The 23,339-nt window shown below is 55.3% G+C and overlaps 1 protein-coding gene across 1 annotated transcript in view; it reads right to left on the bottom strand.

The window, feature by feature from the left end:
* ARRDC1 (arrestin domain containing 1) overlaps nucleotides 1–23,339 on the bottom strand; it is a 33,836-nt gene continuing 10,497 nt past the window's right edge. Inside the window, exons 2-8 of the mRNA XM_082067572.1 lie at nucleotides 18,073–18,183; nucleotides 5,650–5,700; nucleotides 4,998–5,152; nucleotides 4,328–4,510; nucleotides 3,793–3,969; nucleotides 2,726–3,137; nucleotides 1–1,851 (exon numbers count right to left, since the gene is read on the bottom strand). Coding sequence (XP_081923698.1) covers nucleotides 1,787–1,851; nucleotides 2,726–3,137; nucleotides 3,793–3,969; nucleotides 4,328–4,510; nucleotides 4,998–5,152; nucleotides 5,650–5,700; nucleotides 18,073–18,183 — 1,154 coding nt within the window. The 3' untranslated portion in view covers nucleotides 1–1,786. The remainder of the gene's footprint in view (nucleotides 1,852–2,725; nucleotides 3,138–3,792; nucleotides 3,970–4,327; nucleotides 4,511–4,997; nucleotides 5,153–5,649; nucleotides 5,701–18,072; nucleotides 18,184–23,339) is intronic.

Genomic DNA, 23,339 nt, shown 5'->3' with positions numbered 1-23,339 from the left:
TTTCTCTTAGAATAATTTATTAAATACAGCATTAAAATTTGTACTTATGAATTCAATCGTTAAAAACAAAACTTCATCTCATATATATATATATATATATATATATATATTCAGGGACAATGACAATCATCCTATCACCATTGGTGCATGTTGTGCCAGCACTGCTCAGAAGGGCACCTTCTCTACACTATCCTTAAAGCGGTTCAACACTTAAAATAAAAAATAAAATAAAATAAAAAGCATTTGCAAAGAAAGAGTGCAAAGCAGGGCTTGTCCCCAGCTGCTGCCGGGGCTGTGCAGAGGCTGTGCGCTCCCCACAGGTTTATTAGCTACTGCCTGCCCAGCATGAGGCAGCTGGAGACCAGTTCTCAGAGGTGCCAAAGCTCTGCAGTCCACAATTTCTGCGTGGCTGGATGCCTGAGGCTCTTACGTATCTGGTTTGTGGTTTCCTCAGCTTGGGCAGTCAATACTAAACAAGCTAAACAAGGCGTGGGGGGGGAAAAGCGCAAAAGAAATATGTTGGTTTACATCCACCAGCTTCTTCCCCCAACCTGCCAGGTCCAGCGCGGGTGGTAAATGAAGAGCAGCAGTTTGTGTTCCCGCTCCCTCATTTTCCCATCCTGCTGTGGCTCGAGAAGGCTCAGGAGACAAGTGATAAATTGGTACCAGTTTGCGGAGGGAACGTTTCCCCTCGTGCGCTGGCTCGGCAGCGCAGACCTGGACGAGACGCCAGGATGAGCCTCGAGGGAGGGCTGTCCCCAGGGGAAGGGGCTCCAGGGACAGGGTCCTTGGGCAGACTCAGAGGTAGCATCGGAAAGACTTTTCTAACTTGATTGTCACGTAATTCTGGCCCACCGGAAGCAGCGGCAGCTGGATGGAGAGGGCACCCTGCAGGGGTGGGGATGGGACACAGGGATCAGGTCCCCCCGCTTGCAGACCGACCAGGCTGTTGATCCTGGGCACTGTGGTCGAGCAGTGAGCAGGATGGACTCTCCTACTGGGCTTCTGACGAGCTGCCCTTGCTGAAGAGGGCCAGAAGCTGGTGGGCACCCCCTGGTGACACCGGGCTGTCCCCCCACAGCTCACCAGGGCTCTTGGATTATGAGCAGGCACCCCAGCGAGCTCCCCGCTGCTCTCACCGCACGCAGGCAGCGGGGACCAAGAGAACCAAAGGCTGCCAGTCACTCACCCCACAACACAGGTACAGCAAGGGCTTGTGCTTTTGGCTTTTTAAAAGTCCCTGACCTTCCGAACCTGTTTACTCCAAGAAACCTCCTGTTTCAGCTACCCTTAGGACCTACAAGGACAAGGAAGAAGGGCTGTCAACACCATTTCTGCAGAGCATATGGCCCCTAAAAGAGAAGAGAAAGTCCACACAGCCCAGCCTTCACCCACAGAGGAGACATGCCAAGTCAGGAGCGTTTCAGATAAGGCATCACAGGTGCTTCGATAGTAAAGCAGTTAGTGTTGACTACAGTACTTTAAACACAGGCTGCTGCAGCGGGCATCCCCGGGGCAAAACCAGTTCTTGGTGCAGCAGCAGGAGACGGTTCGGTCTCCCAGACCTCTCCTGCACACACACAGGTTGCCCTGGCTGCCCTTTTTGGTTTTTCCTCCCCCGTTTTCTTAGAGAGAGATGTAAAAAGCCCAGGCCGGGATGTGTCATTTACCCCACCGAGCAGCCAGAGAGATGAGAGGACGCCTTGTGCTGTCCCAGACTTTGCAGTAGGCAGGCGAACCGCGGCGCCCGGGGTGCGCAGCGCCGGCAGACTCGCAGCAGGGTGGGCTAGTTGCCGTTGCTGATGCTGGAGTTGGCACTGCTGCAGCTCTGCTCGTAGGACGGAGGCGCCTCTGCTCGGGAAAAGAAAGAAGGTGGTTACGGTGGGTGTCTGGGAGGTTCCCTTACCCCAGCTGATGTATGTTGGTGCTGAGCGAAGCTGCTGACACACCGTGCACACAGGCACTCTCTCTCCAGCACCCCGCAGAGGAAAGAGGGTTTTTGTGTGCACATGAAGGATTTGAGGCAGCCAAGCTCATCCCTGTCCTGATGCCTACAGAGGTTAAAATCAGCACCTCAAATCCTGTTCTGTTTCTCCCCTTCTTTCATGAGCATCCTCATGTACTCCAGCACCTCTGGTGACACGTGCTCCGTGTGCCCCAAGCCTGGGTTGAGGTGACACATTGAGTGTGTCGCTACCCCAGCGCTAACAGACGGGTTTATTTGGGTAGGACGGTGCTGACAGGCACTGCTGCTCAGGACAAGCCGGGCTGCAGGAACCCAGCCTGCTGGGATTTCCCCAGGTTTTCCGCCCTGGACGGTCTCTCAGCTCCCGCCCGCGCAGCCCGTGTCTCCAGCCCAGCTGCGCGCCCACTCCCAGTCAAACACAAGATTTCAGTTACATCACTTTCCTGGCTCTGCTCCACCAGCCTCACCACACGCCAAGAAGCTTTTTCTATCAGTGGGAGGCTGAAAGCCCGTTTAAGAACAGGGAGATCCTCTCACGACAAGCCCAGGGCAGGCAGGGGTGTAGACGTGGGAACGGCCAGCCAGCTTTTACAGCTGTAAGAGGAGACTCCTCTCTGCCTGCTTTAGCCTCTGGAGATCTCACAATCCTCTCTGACACCCCTACACCCCCCCCAGCTCACAGCTAGCAAAGACTCTTGTCATAGGAGATGTTTCCTGTGACACTGCCAGCCCGTTTGGATGTGAGGAGCAGCTGCTCACCGTACGGGTACCCCCACGTGCTGTATTCCGGAGGCAAAATGAGAGAGCTGGCCGTGGGGACGGGCACCACGTTCCCCTCGGCGTAGTAAGGGACAGTGGCTCCCGTCGACAGGCAGAGCGTGGGATGGTTTGGGGAGCCCGTCTGCTCCGAGTCCACCCGTATCTCCTGGAAGCTCAGTCCTGGGGCATAGCTGAACGGCTGCTGCTGGGAATGGCTTTTGGTGGGGATCGAGACATTGTCCATGGGGTGGTAACCGCCGGCAGCCTCCTCTTCCTCCGGGGGGGCACTGGGTACCACTGCAGATGGGATGTGCTGGATGGAGCGGGAGGGGCTCAGGGGCACCCTGTTCACAGCAATGTTACCAATGTAAATGGGGAGAGTGACGGAAACCTCTGGTGACTTGAGGGAAACCTGGAAGAGAAGGAAAAACAGTGGCGTTCTCTTCATTATACACTGCGCTGGGAAGGTTCACCTGGTACAAGGGCTACGGAGTTCAGCGATGGAGCTCAGCCCAAAAGGGAGCACAGAATCATGGAATATTATAGTTTGGGTTGGGAGGGACCTTCCCAGCTCCCCCAGTGCCCCCCCTGCCATGAGCAGGGACATCTTCACCAGCTCAGGTTGCTCAGAGCCCCGTCCAGCCTGGCCTGGGATGTCTCCAGGGATGGTTCATCCACCACCTCTCTGGCCAACCTGGGCCAGGCTCTCACCACCCTCAGGGACAACAATTTCTTCCTCATGTCCAGCCTGAACCTCCCTCCTTCAGTTTAAAATCATCATCCCTTGTCCTATCACAACAGGCCCTGCTCAAAAGTCTGTCCCCATCTTTCTTCTCGGCCCCTTTGAAGTCCGTAAAGGCCACACTAAGGTCTCCCCAGAGCTTCTCTTCTCCAGCTGAACACCCCAGCTCTCTCAGCCTGTCCTCCCAGCAGAGTTTTCCAGCCTCGGATCATTCCTGTGGCTCCTCTGGCCCCTCTCCAGCAGGTCCATGTGTGTCCTGTGCTGAGGGCAGCACAGAAGTTGCAGCACAGCCCACTGGAGCTCCCCAAGAGCACCAAGTACTCACCTGGATGTAGTAGTCGATATGTATGAGGCTACAGCCCTGCAGAATGGACTGGGGCAGTGCTGGAACGAGGATCTGCTCTTTCCATTCTGCGTGTTTCCAGGCTTTCACTCCTGAGCCTTCCACCTCCGCGATGGTCCTCAGGTCATAAATCCAGCGTTTGGATTTATAAGCCACTTTCTGTACAGACAGGAGAAAACACAGCTAGATGACAGACTGTGGAGGGGTTTGTGTCTAGGAAAACCACCCAACTGCTTTGTCATATAAACATGAGTACAAACCTAACGTGCATATTGCAGGGCAGAATCACCCATTATGACACAATAGACTGAACTGGTATAAGCAAGATGTTCTGCCACCTTTTTCCCCAGGAAGGTAGAGATAAACAGAGTTAGCCAGAGGTCTGGACTCCTCCCTGCCACATCCCAGGCACATGTAGCAGAGATACACACTGTGCTGAGAACTGCCCCAGTTTCATGGAGGCCTCAGGGGCGTCAAGACCAGCACAAGCTGAAGAATCACATTTTTGGATGCTTACCTGGAGCAGACTGGCCACCACGGGCCCGGTGTCCCGGCCCGATTTGTTCTCTATGTCGGTGCGGAGCTGGATCGCTTGCCCCACGATGTACCCTCTCAGATCCGAAGTGGCGGTCAGGATAACGTTGCCACTTTTCACAAGCTTGTAGTTGAACTTCTTGGTGACTGACATAGTGTTGGGCTGCTGCAGGACAGCAGAGACACAGAGATGTTGGCTCACGAGCATCAGAGAGCATCCAGGAAAACACTCAGATTCAAAACATGCAAGCAAAAGTATCTGGTGTAGGTGGACACAAGGAACCAGCAACCCAGCACAGCCACAGACAACTGGTCTCACTTCTCCATCCCCTCAGATTTGCTGTCCTATTAGTCGCTCTTTCCTCCAAAGCAAGCTCCCCAAACCCAGGTCTCTACAAGCACCCGGTGCTATTGGCAAACACGTCTCTGCGTGCTGCAAATTCACCTAAATATTTCAAAGCAACATGTGGCAGAGTCAGAAAACTCCTGGGAACAGGGACTGATGGCAAAGCAGGACAGATCAGGAGTCCTTGTCCTGCTCTTGCACAGGCAGGACATGCACTCAGAGTTGTCCAGCCACCCAGACAGCAAGCGTGACAAGGACAAGTGCTGAAGCCTTGGCACTTCCCCACCACACTCATCCTCACTCTTACCTCAATGTCAGGGATGTCGTTCAAGTTGAGAGGGCAGAGAATGTAGAAGATCTTGTTGCATTTGTAGTCCTTGGAGAAGCGAGGTGTGTCTATCACAGCTTTCACCTGATGGAGGACCTTGCCAAAAGGACCTTCAAAGGATGTAGGAGCAGAGGCTGGAGTCGAGAGAGAAAGAAAAGGATCATAAGACTGAGTCAGGCCAAGCATTTCTGAACTGGAAATAAATGGTCTCTTTAAACAGCTTTTTATCTTCACCTAAAGAGTTCTGCAAGTACCTCAGAGATGGGATCCCCCAAGAAAGACCTGGGACTGAGCAGTAAAGCCTCAGAGACCTCGCTGTGACCTCCTTGCAGAAGGGACCCTCTGCAGCCATGGGTTCAAGAGCAGAGACCCTCTCTCTGAGCGCTGGGTGCAGGACAGGTGCACCCACCGACCAGGACCCCTGTGCACACCTGGGTCACGCTTGGAGAGGCGTCAGCCACAGTTCGGACCCGGCTTTGCACCGTGCAGAATGTACCCGCTTGCCTAAGCTCCTGTGCTGCTCCCTGCAGTGTCTCTGGCCAAGCTGCCAGCTCTGCCATCCCTCCCAAATCCCACTCAGCTCAGCTCCAGAGGCTGCAGAAGTGCCCACGGGTGTTTCTCTGCGTCATACCTGGCAGCAGGAACTGGAAGGGAAAGCTGTGCTCTCCAGCCGGCAGCACCCCTGCGGAAACAAGAACCAAAGGTGAGCGGGACCGGCCATCGCCTTGGAACAACGTTTTCGGAGCGTGATCTGCCAGAGAGAGGCCACCAGCTGGGGAACAGCACCCAACTTGTTCAGCTGCCTTCAGCCCACCAGGCAACTCCGTGCTCATCCTCCAGACCCAACAAGCAGTGCTGGAGTCCATACAGTCATAGCATGCCCTGAGTTGGAAGGGACACACAAGGCTCATGGAGTCCAACCTGCACCTGCTGCCACCCACGTCCCCTTGTGACAGGAGACATCTCCATTCCCAACGTCTGGGTCTGTGTGAAGGTACTCCAGAAATAAGGTAGTTTGTGGCAGGGTTTAGGGATTCCAGTGCCACAGCAAGCAGTTAGTCCCAGACTACTGACACAGGGCATGGAGAAGGGATGCTGTGTGTCTTTCCTCAAGCAGGCTGCAGTCAGTCAGGGGGAGACAAGAAAGCCCAGGCACCATCTGAGGGTGATACAGAGGTCTGGTGGGCATCAAGTCACTATTATAGCCTTGGCCACGCACCAAGCCCCACACAGACTGACAGCGGTCAGGAGCTGGAAGCAGAGATCCTTCCTCCAGGCCTAAATCACCTCTGGTTCCAAGAAGGGCCCTGCAACACCTCAGCCCAGCTGCTTCAACAACAGAAGCCAAGGAGAACATTTCCACGTGTTAAAACCTCAATACAGGTTTTCTTCAACTGCATCCAGCTCTGCAATGGTGGCCTCGAGGGTGCAGCTCAGGGCCGAGACTTGGCGCACAGCTAAAACAACAGCTACAGACCAAGACCTCCTGAGCTGATCCACCCTCCAGTGCTCCCAGTTCCCTCCCAGGATAACCACAGCAGCCGAACTGGACCCGCAGCGTGACCCGGTAACACCAGGCAGCTCCCAAAGTTGCCTTGGGTAAGAAAAGCATCAAGGTTTATCGATAAAAATGTGTAAACATGGTTTAGTGCTAGAGTCAGGTTATGATTGGACTCGATGATCTTAAGGGTCTCTTCCAACCAAAATGATTCTAGAGAGGTTTTGTTTTTAAAGTGGCAGTGCTAAGGGAAAACTTGGATACCTATCAAATCAAGCTGTGCTTATTATTCTGCTTTGGAGGATCATTGCTGGAGGTACCAACACTCCAGATTTGGGCGGCTCTTCGCTTGATGCATGACAGAGGAGACAGCTTGCCCGTTAGCAACGCTGGCTCTGCAGAGCTGGCAGTAATAGAGTCCTGTCGTCAGGGGATTTAAGCGGATTATGTGATGTGAGAAGCGGGGAAGAGAGAAGGGTAAATCCCTCCCCGCTGACACTGTGACCCAGCAGGCGGAGGGGAGGCGGCGTTTTGACTCGGTGCATCCTTCACGGTGTGGAAAGCTGCACCTCTGCCCCTCCGCTCGCTCAGGCACCCCCCGGGGCCCCAGGGACACCCCAGTTACGGTGCATCCCGCCTGCAGCGCACAGGCGGGCAGAACAAATAACACACCGAGCATCCCATCGCGTATCGCTACAAAGGCAAGGCAGGACAGAACGAACAGATGTCTGTTTATACACTATGTCCTTCACTCCCATCAGCCCACCCTGAACATCTCCCTGGTGATTTCCCTCCCCATCCCCGGAAATACAACCAAATTCTGGAGGCTAAAATGCAACACCCGGTCTTGTCACCAGGTGGAGGCACAAAGCCGGTGACTGCCAGGCAGGCACAGCGATATGGGGCAGCTTCTATTCCCTTCTTGGGAAGACTCGGTGAACAGGAGCAGTTTGAGATGTAGCAGGTGCCTTTGCTTGTTGGTTACCGAGTAAAGCCTGGCTGATATGAATGACTCAACTAACCCAGTGCTTGTTTGCTGCTCTGAGGGTTTGTGCCTTTTATCGGGCACCATTCAACATTGATCTTACACCCATCCCCTGTACTTTTTGGCAAGCAAATCGATAAACTGGAATACATAGCTCTCCTGTGCAGGAAGGGGACTTGCTCCATGTGGAAGGCAGAGGGAGCAAGTGCTGTCACCGTGATGCCGAAAGGAGGGAGATGGGAGTCCAGTGGCCACCCAGTTTCCACCAAGACCTGGAGACTCCCCAGCTGTGTGACCTGCAGAGCCCCAGATAACCACGCAGGACAGGGATTTCAAGTCTCCTGTTAGGAGCATGAAAGTTCACAGTCTTTCTAAGACCCTTCAGAAGAGCCCACAGACCCCACAAGATGAAAGTGCCTCTTCTACATTCCAGGTGACGTGACCTAACAGGTCATTTTGGCCAAGCTCCCACACAGCTCATGCACACCAACAGAAAGCCAGGCTGGCAGCGGACCTGCGAGCCCTTCGCGTTCAGTTTGCAGCCCCTGCAGAAACCAGGGATCCCACAGGTTAAGGGCGGCACCGAGCAAGGCCAGGAGCTCTCCCAGCGACGCACACACCAGCATCACCTGCTGAGGATACAGTCGAGCTCTCGGAGCCACCGCATGACGTGGTGGCACCAATGCAGGTTACACACAGGTCACCCAGCCTCTGAATCAGTCACCAGATGAGAACTAGTCAGGTAGAGCACCCTGACAGCTCAAACCAAGCCAAGCACCCAGAGACCTGCTGGCTCACAGGACACTCAGACTTGCCATGACCCCAGCAGGGCAGCGAACAGCCTGTAAATCCCTCCTGCAGCTCCTGCCCGCGACAAGCTGCACAGGAGGGCTGGAAAAGGCCGCTCCTGCCCCTCCTGGGCAGCAATGAGTTCCAAGACCAGCTCCCCAGACTGAAGCCGTGCCCCACCACAGCTCACACAGACCCAAAGCATCACAGCTCATGGTCACAGGATCCGAGCTGGGAGCTGGGGAAAGCTCTGCTCTCCACTCCATTAAGCAGAGAGATGCTGCGGGCAATTAGCAGTAGCTCTTGTTTCCAGACCTGCTCCTTCCAGCCCACGCTCTGCTTCCCCCGGAGAGAAGCATCTTTATGCCTGAGATCCTCCATGTATGGGGAATTTTCCAGCAGGCTGGCCCGAGCACCCAGGTCCTACCCGCACATGCAGGTGCTACCGCACGCAGCTTCATTTGCTCGCAGAGCCCCAGTTTCCAGCTGAACACCAGCATTTCTTGCCCTTATTGCAAGCGCAGAAGCTGTCTGGACAGGTTGTTGGTGGAGGGGCAGCAGCAGCACCCTCAGCCCTGTGTCCGGCTGGGGACCCCAATCCTGTCTGTAGGCGCCTCAGCAGCCCAAGGGGGCATTTCGAGAAACCCGCTGGTGCGGAAAGCAGAAGGGGTGCTGGAGTTCAGTGCCAGAGCTATTTCAGAGACAAGGGTTAATAAAATTAAGATGAAGAAAAACAGATGATCCTGATGAAGACAGGAGACTCCCATTTTGGTCTTTTGCCACGTGTCTGGTACCTTTGCCGGGGGAAAGCTGGTGAGTCCCAAACCGAGTGCCCCCTTAGAGAGGGAAGGGAGGTGGCAACTAGTTTTGTACCCTCCAGCTGGCAGCTCTGCTCCTAAAAGCTGAGCTTCCATTTCCAAATGCTGACTAGTCTTGGTCTAGTGGGGAACATCTGCAATTTGCCTTGTCCCAGCCACCCTGTGAGCACAGGCAGGGCACAGTCTGACCTTGCCCCAAAACCCAGGTACCTCTCACATGGAAAACAGTAGCAAAAGCCACCTCAGCTCCCTGTGAGGGACATCACAGCGCTTGCCCGTCCCGTGCGGCCATCACTATGGCAGGACAGGGCAACGTGTGCAACTTGGAGAGATCCCTGGACTATGGCAAGTGAGACACAGCATCGCGTACAGCACAGAGCTGTTCTGCCCGCCCGGCCACATCCACTGTGCAATCCCGGCATTCGAGCAGCCAGGGGGACACAAAACCCATGGGAAGCCTCTCACTGCCCTGTCCCTCCAGCCCGAGAGCTTCAAGTAAAGATCCAGGACATTTCATGTGCTAATTCCACCTGCAAGGTGGCTTTGCAACAGAGACTGTTCTCAGCAGCAGGCAGTGGCAAGATGTTTTTTTCTGATGGCCACCCTAATATGCAGATACCCAGGAGGAGCAGCGCTTTCTGAAAGCTCCATTCTGAGCTGCTCCTGAACCAGCTTTGCTAAAGCGAGCCACAGACGGCACACAGGCAGGAGCAGGTCAGCAGGAGTTCAGCATCGCTCAAGGGGTCTCCGACAGCCCCACGCAGCCGCTTGGAAACGCACTGTGAGAGGAAAGGGCTGTGCAAGCCACCGCAGCCGCACTGAGCCATTACCTCCCCATTCCCTGAAGTCTGAACAAAGGCCACAGTGTGCTCGGCTGCAAAAAGCTTTTCCTGAAGTTTACGTGTAGCTAAAAATACCCTGAGACAGTCATTAGGCAGCAGAGGCAGCTGGATTAGCAGGGTTCTGCTGCGGGGCTGTACCTGCAGCAGCCGTTCCTCCCGATAGGCGCCGAGCCAGCAGAGATCAGCCGCCCCCACGCAGCCTTTGGAAACACCCTCCCTAAAAATTCCTGGAGGGAAAGGAGCTGTTGCACCAGACAGCCTAGAAAACAACAAACCCAGACAGCAGGAGCAGCGACAACAGAACAGCGTGGAAGAGCAGCCTTACTATGCACAGCGGAGAGCGACCCTGGAGATTTCCCTGAATCCAGCGGAGATTTGCCTGGAAGCAAACAGACCCTCCTGTTCACAGCTCAGCCACTCCACGCTGGGATGGGGGGTGTTCACTTGTACCAGTGAATGTGGAGGACTGGGAGGACTCATCATGTGCAGAAACGCCTTGATCAAGAGGGCTGACACTGAGTCCTCTGAGGTAAGCTGGGCCCAGGTGGGCTCCCCTGTGCCATCAGACCCTGCAAAGCGTCACCAGGGACAGGGGACGCAGCCCTGAGCCCAGCCCGGCGTGACCCGACAGACCTCGGTGCTGCAGCACTGCCCCACAACACTCAGGGCACTGTGGTCACACTGATGTGCAGCAGAGGGACAGAAATCAGCAGGTTTTCCCCAGGGTTGTGTGGGGTTTCCACGCAAAGCTCGAGCTGACCATACCCCGGAGCCCACCCTGCCACTGGACACTCTGTTCTCTCCCCACAGCATTGCTATGGGAAAATACAACACCGTCTCAACTGCTTGTGGAAGAAATGACCACACGTCTGTAGTTATGCTGCTAAACAAAGGATCCAAGTGGAGCTTACTCTGCCACAGCTCGTGTGCTGAAAGGGTTTGGGCTGGAAGCCGCGGGCTGTCACAGCGTCTCTGGGCGAGGCTGATTCCTTCCCCAACACAGCCAGGACCTCCAGGTCGGCGGCAGAGGAAGAGAAGCCAGAAAAGGGCTGGGAGAAGCCTTGGTCACTGATGCACAAACACGATGGCCTCAGCCGAGCCTTATTACTCACCCTGTGCGATCCCAGGCTCTGGTGCGCTGGGAGAGTTCAGACTCTGAGCACACAGCAGTTTGCAGGGCCAGGCGAGGGCAGCGTGCGGTACGACACACACCGCACTGCGGCCATGGCTAGACCAGGGCAAAAAAGATGAATGTTCTGTGCATCACTCCCTCCATCCCCCAAAGATGACAGTGTCATTTGCTCCATAGCCACAACCAGGAGCCTGGAATGCATCCCTGCACCCCAGGCACAGGAGCTGGGGAACGGCTGGACCGGGGCTGTTGCCCCGACCTCCAGCTCTCTGGGCCGGTACCCCAGGCAGAGGCAGCGGGTTCTGCTCCCTCCTGCTGCTCTAGAGCAGGAACAAGCTGTGCCTGTGGAGTACACGGAGTTTTTGGGTCTAGCAGAGGAACAGCAGGCCCCGCCATATGGCAATTTCTCTCTGGCTACTTAGCAAGTGATGCATTAACCGTGCTGGCCAAATCACGTAGTACGGAAAGCTACCTGGTGCCTGCTGGCCCATTGCTCATAGCAATATAGTCTTTCTGCTGCCTAAAATCAGCCCTCATGGGGAGTAGAGCTCCTTGGAAGGTGCTGAATTAAACTGATACCAGTGCTGCTGGTGCGCACGGGTACTCTCCTCTCCAGGCTCTCCAAGCAGAGAGCAGGAAAGCAGCAGGTTTGTGTTTTGCACTTCTGGGTGGAGAACCAGGCACCCCTGCCCTGTGTGCAGGTACCGATTCCCCAGCTCCTGTAAGAACCGTCCCTCTCGCTGCGGTCCTGACAGCCAGGACATCACCCTGCCCTCCTCTGTCTCTCCTCATCCACCTTTGCAGCCCAGAAAAATGGAGTATTAGGCATAAGCAAAAATGTCAGAGCTGCTCATGCTCACATGAGGCTGTATCAGAGATGTCAGCCGGGAGGCATTAATTTATTCAGTGCCAGGGTGCTTCAGGCAATGCCAGGCCATTGCAGTTTTAGTGGAGGACTCCAACTCAGTCTCTGTTGGATTAAGCTAATACACGGGATTACAAACTGCAACAAATGAGGGTAAACACGCACATTTGCTGGTGCCATCCCTGCAGCAGATGCAGGTGCCTCAGAGGGAGCAGCCGACAGGCGGAAGAGCCACCTGCCAGCAAGCACGGCCAGACCGGCCAGGACAGACTCCGCTCAGAGCTACTGAAACGAGAGCTCCCCGTCCCCACCAGAGCTGCCACAGCGGCAGGACACAGCACAGCCCCCAGCAGGCTCCGCGCTCAAAGCAGCAACTCGCTCACGGCGGATCTGCACACGCACAAACACGCAGCACCAACAGCTCCTGTGCCACAACACGGTTAATGCTGCCGAGATGGACACAGGAGGTACAGACTGAGGAAGAGAACACACCAGAACGCCCAGCACTGAGGCTCAGGCTCCGCCACTTACAGATCTCTGCATCAGCACCTTTCAAGTGACATTTTCGGTGAACACGCAGGATCTGGCAGCATAGCAACGCTGCAAAACAACTCAGGATTAACAGTGTTGAGGCAAGACACTGGGAAGTGCTGAGGAAGCTGCTGTGACCAAAGGCAATTACAGCTCCTTCCACACAGTTTTCCTGCGCTGAACCTGCAGTTTCTGGTCCTGAACCCAGCAGCACAGCGTGGCCAGGAGCACACCTGTAACTGCTCCCACCTGGCCAGGGGCTGCCCAGGAGCATCACCGCCACTTCCCCACCTCCTGCTTGCAGAGCGATTCCTGAGCGCAGAACCAGAGACCCACATCCTCAATACCTGCTTAGTCAGGTCACTAAGCTTTCTAAATCCAGCTAGAAGACAGGATCGGCACCCTGTGCCCACTGTTGGCCACAAAGCTGTTGTGCCAGGTGGGCGGAGAACGACCCCAGGGAAGAGTGATGTACAGCTGACCCTTTCTAGCTCTTTGTGCAAGAAACCTGCCAGCAAAGGAAGCGCATGGAGTAGCCAGGAATTCCCTGCAGCGCCTTCTAGCTAACTAACAAGCTGCCAAATGTAAGGTCAGCTGGAAATTACAGCCAGTTCCCCACACGGGTGCAACTCAGGTACAAGCAGGATTTAAAGGGAACAGAAGAAAAGTCTGTCTTTGCATGCACAACCCATCCACAGGGCAAGAGCTGTGTGTGCAGTCGGAGATACACGGTGTGCAAAGAAAACAGCCCCGTGTGGGGACAGGCACAGGATGGACCTGCTCCTGGATATGGGCAGAGCTGCAGCAGGGGAGGGGGAGAGGGGGCGGCCTCCACAGAGCTGAATTACTCCATTATATTGGCTCGAGAGAAGCATCTCTCTGTCTGTGAGCTGCGGGTACAAGCAGTGCTATTTTGTACAGCAACTGCTGTACTTGATCTCCTGCGCCACTGACACCTACAGAAACCCAACACCCCCCGCTTGCGAGGTTCCTCCCACCCCCATTGCATTTCTTTGCAAAAAGACGACCCAAGAAAAACCAGCACCAGGGAGCAAGTGTCCAAGTCAAACCCAGGCTGAGTGGGAAAAGCAAATCCCCCCTTGGCCTCCCCTCCAGAAGGTAAATAATGAGCCTCCCCCGAGCGCTGCCCTTGGGCTGAGCGAGCTCCCCAGCACTGCACCGCGTCCTCCAGCAAACAGCAGCCACAGGCTCCCGACCAGCTGGTACATCTGGCACTTTCCAGCAGCTTTTATGTAAAGAAGCCGAGTTCATTAAACCGCTGGCCTGTGTGTCATTGCCAAGGCTACAGCACAGACCCTGAGCCGTGCCCCAGCAGCTTGCGGTGCCTCCAGCTTGTCCAGACAAGCACAGACATGAGCAGGGTCCTCGGCTGCAAAAACACCAGTCGCCAACCTGTGGATGCTCCAGTGGGAAGGCTGAGCCCTCTGCACCCTGGGTGCTGCTCCCAGGAGGGGCGAGAAGGGAAATGAAGGGTGAGGCCAGTGCCTTAAATGAGTGCCTTACGTTGCAAAGCAGGCATCTGGGTTATTTCAGGGCCTGCCTCCTTTCTCATGCTATACATACCCTTAAAAAAAACCCAAACAGCATGTAACACAAGCAACAGCTGATGCTACAAATGAGCTGCCCCCTCACTTGTTTCAACAAAAAGGTGTGTGGCTGGAGAAGCGTGGAGCTGCTTTTAGATGCTTAAAGAGCAATTCAAGCCTGAATAGTTTTGCAAACCTCTTCACTTCCCGTCACTTGCCCTCAAAACAGTGCGGCTCACTGTTTTTTAAAGTCACTGCTCAGGATGTGGGTAAGGAGAGCATGAGGTGGGTGGTTTTTCAGGTTGATCCTGCCCCCCTGCACAGTCCCCCAGGTGCCAGCCCTGCCGTGGCCCTGCTGGAGCACAAACCACTCACCAGGAACAGGCAGGATGGAGGCGCATTGGCTGTGTGGCCTTGGGGACACCTGGGATCCTCCCTCAACCACAGCCGATGCTATAGCGCTGGACGTGCCCTCTGCCAGAGCCTGGCGCCACCCTCTGCCACAAGGACAGGCTGCTGCCCCTTGCCTTGTTTTTTAACATATCGGTTCAAAAAGAAGAGGTAACAGCACTGCTGCAAAGGGGGGACACAGAAACAGAAGAGTCCTCTGAGGCAGAAGCAAATTCCTCCCCTTCATCTATTTTGCATCCTCCCCTTCCTCCATCCATTTTCCATTTGTGCTGCTGAGGGGTGACACCCCCCTCCAGGAGGTGACATCCCCCTTGGTGGGTGAGATGCTCCTGCAGCACCGCAGACAGGCAGCCCCTCCACCCCATCCACGGGGCCCCCGCGGTCCCTGCCCGCCCCCCTGATCTTTCCTTTTCAGGGTGTGAGAAGGAACAGGGGGACACAGCCAGCCCTCACCTGAAGGTTTCTTCATGTTTTTACCCACACGGCAGGACCATTCCATGCACCATCACAGTATCTGTCTGCAGCCACTGTAACCTTTGCTGGAGGTGCCCGACACTTCTTGCCTGAGGCTGCACGACGCTGGCCAGGGACAGACTCACGTGCTGGTGAGCGAGCTTGCTCAGGAACACTTCCAGCTCCCGTAACTCACCCGCACCCTGGGCTCCTGCCATCACCCATCAGCACACACAGCACAACTCAACATCCACGTCCCTAGAGCCAGGAGCACAGCCTGCCTCAGTTTCCCCACCCAGACGGGTGTCAGACCTGCAGGGAGGCACCCAGGGGAGCACCCGTGAGCACTGGGTGCATCTCCTGAGAGGCACCTGCTTCGCCACCAGACACCAGAGCAACCCGTCCCTGCCGAATGCTCTTTGCTAGAGCCGCAGGGAGAGGGACAGCTCTGCTCTGGGCAGAGCAGGCACCCAGGGACCGTCCCTCTGCCCAAAACTCCTTCACACTCCGTTCAGGAAAGGCCGGAGCAGCTGAGAGCTATTCCTGGGGAGCCTAAAAACGCTGCGGCTGAGTCAGCGCCGAGGCCCTTGCTCTGCGGCTCGTGTCCACCACACGACTCCCCTGGCAAACCCCAGCCGCTGCCTCGCTGCGGGGCTGTGCCGTGCCCGGACACCATGCTGCCAGCAAGCCCCTCGGAGCAGACAGACAGACAGACGTGGAGAAGCAGCCCAGCTTCCCCGCTGTTCCTCCAGCCCAGCCATGCATCAATGTCACGGCGAGGGCTGTGACAGCAGACAGTTATCTTGCTTCCCCGTGCCGCAGGCTGGAGCGCTGCCAGCCCCCGGGGCTTTTGTTCCATATCCGCGCAGGCCAGAGCAGCAGTTCCAAGGGACGGCTGCAAAGCCATCTCTGGGAGAGGACTTGGGTCCAAAACCATTATCGACGCTGCCCTGTCCCACCCATGTCTCATCGCTCGCTCCCCTGCCTCCTCGGTGCACAGGAGGAAGGGAATGGGACCAACATGGCAAGTCCAGGATAATAATTCCTGAGCTTGTACCAGTGGCACAAAGAGCAAACGCCGCACGAGCTCTGCCCTTGGCTGCAATCCCATGTGCAGAGACCGCTCATCCTCTCCTTATCTGCTTCCCGGCAGCGGGGAGCTGGAGGCCAAGAGCTCCCAGCGGTTGTGTCTACGTTGACACACAAAGCAGAAGAGCACAGGTCAGTGAGGGTGAGTACCTGGCGTGCTGCTGGGAGCAGCCCTTTCCCCATAACTGCGCTATAGCTTTGCAAGACGTAACGACACCACAACACAGCTCAGCTCTGGAGCGCAGCATTCTGCCATCCTGCAGGACAGATTTTCCATTCAATTCATTACGTCTCTGATAAATCATGCACTATTATTTCTTGCCCAGAGCTGCGGTAGCTCTGGAAGACGTCAGCTGGCCCGTTTTGTCCCCATCACACCCCAGGCAGAAGGCTGGGCAGCTGCCAGCTCCGTGAGCGGCTCCAGCGCCCACCCCGGCCCTGGCTCACGGCTCGGGCTGGCACAGTCTGCAATACCAGCGGTGACAGATACCAGCGCTGCACTGGGCGATACGCAAGAGTCTGGCTCCCAGAAAATTAAGAGCCAAAATACTGAGGCTTTCTAGGAACGGCTTAAGAACTAGAAATACCAAATTTTGGTTGTCTTTGGAATTCAGGCCTTCAAAGGGGACACTTCACAGCCGCAAAAGCGTGTAGCCATCAATGCATTTTCCTTCCATCCTTCCCAGTCCATGCTGGTCCCAGTTGTCAAGGGGATGGCTCCCAAGGGCAACCTAACAAGAACCAGCTGCTGAAGCAGGGATCAAAATCTCCCAGGGGCCGCAAAACAAACAGCACACCCACCTCTTCCCGCTCTTGTCTCCTGGTTGGCTTTTGCCACTGCTCAGCTTTACTGGGACAGAACTGACCAAAATACCGCAGTTCTCCCTAGAATCATTAAATATTAGAAATAGAAGTTGGAAGGTGCATTTTTCAGTGCAGTTGCAGGTTTAAACCTCTCCAAAGTCCCCAAACATTCGCAGCCTCCAGCTCCCAACTCAGCTCAGCTCAACAGTCCGCAGCACCTTATAAAGCCTCTGGGATTTTGTTGCCATGCCATTCACAACTGGGCACTCTGGCTGTGCTCAGCACCACATCCAAAACCAGGCAGGAACATTTCTCACTGCCCTCCCAGGCCGTTCACCTCCAACTGCAGCCCTGGGGCTACAAGCCAAGGTGAGGGGCGAGCCAGCCAGCCATCTGCCTTCGCCAGGAGCCCAGAGCAAGCAGCGCTCTCTCCAGTTGCTGGAGGATGAGGTCAGTCTCCCCTCAATGCTAAAAGCTCTGCTCGAAAAATTGCTGAGCCAACAGAAACTGCCACTTCGGCTTTACCCTCTTCCTGTTATTGGATAAAGCAGCACCAGAGAGCCAAGCTCCTGCTAACCTGGGCTTTCAGTCACCGCTACAGCCACTGCCTTCGGCAGGTGAATCCTGGCACGTCTTGATTTCAACAGGAGCCAGGGCGCAGCATGAATTATTTGTGCTAAGGCTGACCTATTTAACAGCAGAAAGACAGCATTCATCCCAGCCCAGATTCCCCAAAGGCTGCTGGTGTCACTTTACCCCACAGGATAACACAACCCCACCGCTTATCTCTGGGCATCTCGGCTTGCAGGGGGAGCGGTGGTAACTGTCCCAGGCTGTTTTAACACGAAACCAAAGTTTCTCCTGGAGAAGTGACGTCTCCACATCCCTTTTAACACAAACACCTGGTCTGTAACTGGCTTCTGTCAATCAGCTTTGATCGGTGTTTTGTGGCCACAACACGCACAGGAAGCGGAGCCGCGTGAACCCTCAGGGCCTCAAAACAGCAGAGAAGTCGCTGCTGGCAGCCCCGTTTCAGGCAGACCACAGCCAGGGGATACGCGAGCAGTGTTCACAGGGTGGCTGCCAAGTTCTGCAGCTCTTCAGGATGCATCTCTGCACAGCTCCTTCTAAGCTCTTATAGTCTCTAATATTGGCTCCCATTCCCTGTGCACGGGCCATAGCAACCCAGGAAAGGGTACTGCACATCCAGAAGATGCTGAAGTCTCGGTGACACATTTCTGTAGACCATCTCCGAATCCTAGATCTCTATCACGTCTTTGCGGACCTTACCTTTGTCTGCCAGGGACAGCGTGCTGTTGAAGTACTGCTCCTCCACGGTCCACGCTGTGTCATTGATCTTGTTAGATACCCCACAGGATCCAACGCAGCTCACCTTGATGGCTGGTGAGAGAAAACACGCACGTAAGCACTGGGAGAAAGCAAAACCTCGCGTTCAGACTTGTTTCAGGTACTGTATGTGGACTTGTGCAGGAGCAGTGCCTCATGAAAACATACACGAGGTAGAAAAATGGAGCAAAGGAATCAGGTCACACTTTGATTTCAAAAGCACGTCTTCCCCTTAGTCTCAGCACTGCTACCCCAGTGCTACTCCCAGCTGTTATCACCCCTGAAGTCCTCGAAGTCCAGAAGCACTGTGCCCATTAATGCTTGTCCTGCATCAGGACTTCTGATCATACTTGATAAGTACGTTGCTTCTCAGCAGCCACAGATCACTTTGAGTGGCTTCCTCCTCCTGTTAGACACACAGGGCTCACGGCAAACCTGCACAGCAAGGGCTGGAAGCATCCAAGATGCCTCTCCCAAATCAAGGAGAGGAATTGGAGCTACATTTGTGCCTTGCCTTGGGAAAGTCACCCCAGAGCTCACCCTGCAGCGCGGCTTTCAGACGACCTACGTGGCTTTCAGCACAGCTACTCACGAGACATCTTCAATTAGTCCTGGCCAATTCACAGCAGGCTGAAAGCAAGCTCTGATGTTGACACTGGACCACAGAGACAGAGCAGCAGGACAGACCGGCCCTGCTGCACAGCAGATGATCTGTGGTGCTAACCCCACACACAGAGGATGCAGGCAGAGCTACCGCAGAACAAACTGGGCTTTCAGGGTTCTCCTAGCCCGAACATCTTCTGTCCTGATTCTTACCAGGTTTTGCAAGAGCTTTAATGGATCCCACAGAACTCCCTCACCAAACTTGTAAGGTGAATAGTTCTGGCTGGAAGGTGGCAGGAACTACTAGATGGACTCTTTCACTATTTCACCCACCTGCTCCCCTGTATTGAAGCATCTCCCTGCGAAGCACGTGGTCAGTTTGTGTTGGCTTAAGAGCTCTCCCGTTCCTGCTCCGCCAGCCTTCCCAGCCACGCTGACCTCACCACCTCCGCCCACCTACCCAAACACCGAGGGCTGCAGACGATGCTGCAGGCAACCACCCCAAACAGCTCTCCAGAGCACCTGCCTGGCCAGCGTGACCATGTCCTCCACACTGCCTCAACATGGGGTGCAGAGAACCCCAAATCCAGCCCTCTCTGCAGAGGGAATGCATAGCTCTTACCCCAGCCCCCTTCCCAGCGCTTTGCTACACGCATTCGGGTGGAATGGGCTCCTCAGGGCTAAAAGTCTCTAATCTCACAACAAAGAACAGCCTCCCCCCCATCAGATCTCCTGTCATAGCTTCACAGCCCGACTGTGACTTTGAACACCAGAGCCCATTGCAGTCAAAGTGCTGTTTTATTCTCAAGGGCAAAGGATAAGCAGCTCCAGATGCCAACTCTCATTAACCAGACATCAATACATCAGCTCACTCGTTTGTGCCTGCAATGTGCATCAGCACCTCCAAGGCAGGAGAAGAACACGAGAGCTGCCCGCACCCCAGCACACCTGATGTGAGCGGACACATGTCCCCCCTGAAGCAAACCATCACACTGGACCCCCTGCACACCCCCGGGTGACATCCAACCCTCTCTTTTGCTGGACGGCAGAGACAAAATCATGTGGGGGTTTCAGCATCAGAAGGAGGAGGGAGCAGTTTTAGCAGGGTGAGGTCTTGCGTACCCAGGCGTTCGTACCAGCTCTCAAGGTCCCACCCTGGGCATAATGCCACATCTCTGGGCTCACAACAAGCCTGTCCCTCTTGAGGTAGCCTAGATAACTTGGATGGATTGAGTGAAACCAAGCCCAGACTCAACTGCTCCACTCCCACGTTTTCACACAGGAGATGTGAGCGAGAAAAGCCCAACCAAGAACTGGAGAACATCCACATCCTTCGGGAGCAACAGCCCCTGAACAGGCTCCCCCTCAGCCTCCCTTCACCACAGCAGTTTGTAGATCACCACCATCTGCTGCAACACCCAGATACAGGGATGATGGTCTCTAACTCAAGCCCGCTTGCTGCATTGCGGTGCTGAGGCACTCCCGCTCCTGGGAGACAGGTGGGTGGGCATGTTCGAGCATGTACACACCATGGCCAGTCTCCCTTTCCACAGGAGATGGAGCCTCAGCAGCCAAAGGCAGTGGGTTTCAGCCTGGCACTCAGAGCTAACCCTTGGCTGCTGGTCCCTGCTGCAGTGGTGGATCCCCCTATAATCCACCATTAGGGCTAAAATCTGACCGCCTCTAAAAGCCTCACTGCCTCTAGCTAACGAGTTCTCCATCACAGATGCAGGAGCTGTCAGCTCCAAGGCTTCTTAATTAACCACCAAAATCCCAAACTGGTGTGGCCACAGCCAGCCACGGAGGAGGGATCCTGGAGGGACATCCCTGTCCTGTGTCCCCAGCAAGGGGCAGGAACACGGCTGGAGAAAGCTGCCGTTTCAGGTACGTGAGGGCAATTCAAGAGGCAGAAACAAACATCGGAAGCTGAAAAGCTTGAAGGCAATTTCATAGCAACGGAGAAACTTTTCCTTTTTGCTCTCCAGAGCTCTCAGCGTACCATTACCAGGCATGCCAAGTCGCTATATGCAGGACAAGCCTTGGAGCAGTCCAGGTGGCACAGGATTTGTTATGGAGCATCTTCTCCAACCTACTCCAGCAACATGAGCTCCCCCCACCTCACTGGGGGAGGAATGGGACAGACGACAGCTCTGAGCAAACACATCGCCCCGTGGGTGGGAGCGGGGCTGTGGCTGGATACAGGGATCGCATGTCCCAGCTCATCACCAGGCTCCTGAAGAGGTCCAGGAGATGCAATGAGATCCCCAGGCCGCCACAGGGAGGGCGATGCTGGGGCAGCAGGTCCAGGGCAGCCACAGAGCCCCCCATTTCATCCCCACAGCCACACAACAAGCCCCACAGGAAAATCCAGCAGCTTCAGGGCTCTTGTTGCCCCCAGGTTATCTAAGAGGTTTCAGAGACAGCTGGTTCAACAGGTCAGACCATTTATCTCATTCCTAACCAGGTTTTGGAGCAGCTAACCATGAATTCAGCTCCTCCACGAGCACCCCGGGGCAGATACTGGGGACTTGCCCAAATGTCATGTACACGTTCCTGTTCACACAGAGGAGCAGAGACAGGGACAGATGACAGGCACAACTCGGTGATGTGGGGCTGGGGGCAGCTGCAAGCTCAAAACAGCGTCGGCGGGACAGGTCTGGCAAACCGGCACCATCAGAGCTGCTGCAACCGGAGCCACCTGAGGTGCAAAGCTTGTCAGCCTGACTGTCAGGGAATAAAATGCACTGTGTGAGCCTTTCCAAGGAAATCTCTGTGCCAAGCTGCAGATAGAGCAAAAAAGAAAAGTTTCTACATCACAACAGGCCAGTTCCAGTTACTCAAAACCCATTAAAAATGCCTCTAGAACCCAGTGCTACCAGTGGACCCAGCTACCACGCTCCTGCTCCCTCTTTACCAGGGCTGCTTTGAATAAATACAGAAAAAAAATCCAAAAAACTTATAGAAAGTGAAAGGGAGAGGCAAAGAGCAGTAAGGAGAGAGGAAACGAATTACAAAGCCACACAGAAGACAAGAGCCCTTCACCCCTGCAGTCCCCCAGGGATTCAGGGAAGTGGCAGCTCCGCATCCAGCCAGACACATCTTCAGCAACGCGCTGCAGCACGCGCCAAACGCTGGAAATAAAAGGAGACAGCTCTGTCATATCCATCTCTGCACGAAGTAAAAATAGAGATGCCAGGAGCTGGGCATGTCTGCCTTCTTCCAAGGTGACTTAAGGAGAGCAGCCGTAGACTTCAAATTACTTTTCCTGGTGCCCCATCGTGCTGCCCTCCTCACGGGAGCTGGCGCTGCATCTCGGGCGAGAGGAAAGCGGAGGACACGCATCCGCCTCCCTGCCAGCAGCAGGTCGTACCTGCACATCCCTCCTTCCAAAATCCAGGCACGTCCAGTCCCAGCAGCCACCCTGCACTCAGCAGCAGGGCCAGACACAGTCCCAAGTGTCCCCCTCAGGTTCAGGTCCCATCGGCATCACACACCCACTGCAACAGGGACAGGCAACAGCCAGCGGCGGAGGGAGGCACCGACAGCTTGGTTGGTTTGGGGTTTGCTGGGGTAGGGAAGGGATGCATCAGAAACTACAGCTCTTCTTCCTTCCCTTCTTCCTTCCTTCCCTCCCTGCCAAGGGGCAGGAAGGGGATCTGGCCTCTAATGTGGAGTCCTCTAGAAGAGTGGTTCACGCTTTCCTTCTCAACTCAAACCCAAACCCATAGCTGGGCCCAGGAGGTGAACTGTCTGGAGCTGACACACATTGAGCAGCACCTCCCACACCAGCACAGCCTTCAGCACAATAAGACGCTGATGTGGGTCCCCAAGACCCAGGGGGACATCCCACCCGCCACAGCTTGCCAGCCCATCGCGCAAGTCACACCCAACACTGCTCTCTGCTCGGAGGCTGTGGACAGGCCCAAAGTGGAACACTGAGTCGTTGCTACAGTTTGACCCGTCTTTGTCCCTGTGAGCAACACTCCTGCCATGCACAAGCCCAGCTGGGGCTCAGGACCATGCAGCCCACTCTGCACTGGCATTACCTTTAGCATTATTTAACCTCCAGAAGCAAGATCTGCTGCTCAGCCATTCCACCCCCAGGCTGGCACTTGCCCACTGCCCCCTGCAAGAGGCTGGACCAGCAGTGGAAGCGACAGTCCCTCCCTTCCTGGCCCTGACCTTTCCGTGAGCCAATTTCCAGGGCAGCAGAGCCCGTCCTGCACACCCCAGCTCAGCAAAACCCACCCTAAGGGCTAGAAGTGCCTGTTCTCCCTGGCCATAGCAGCAGGGCTGTATTTGGGGCTGTCAGGATGACACAGGAGGACCCAGCCAGGTCTCCCACACAATCGCAGAAAGGCCAGACCCACCCAACACGCTGCAGGAAAGCCGGACCAGCTCCTCAACAGCCTGTAGACACTCCACCTGCAGCAACAACAGGGGAGCGTCAGCCCTGCTACATGGCAAAGTGACACAGAGTCATTCTGGCTACGCACAAGTTATTTTAGCCAGAGTCCAGCCCAGCAGGTCCATGCAAGTAGTATCGATACAGAGAGGATGTTCTTATTCCAGGAATATGCAGAAGTCTCCAAAGGGAGACCGGGCAG

Source organism: Streptopelia decaocto (assembly GCF_964273445.1).
Source record: "Streptopelia decaocto genome assembly, chromosome: 17".
In the NCBI taxonomy this organism is placed as follows: Eukaryota; Metazoa; Chordata; class Aves; order Columbiformes; family Columbidae; genus Streptopelia; species Streptopelia decaocto.
This window is presented reverse-complemented; position numbering and strand designations above follow the sequence as displayed.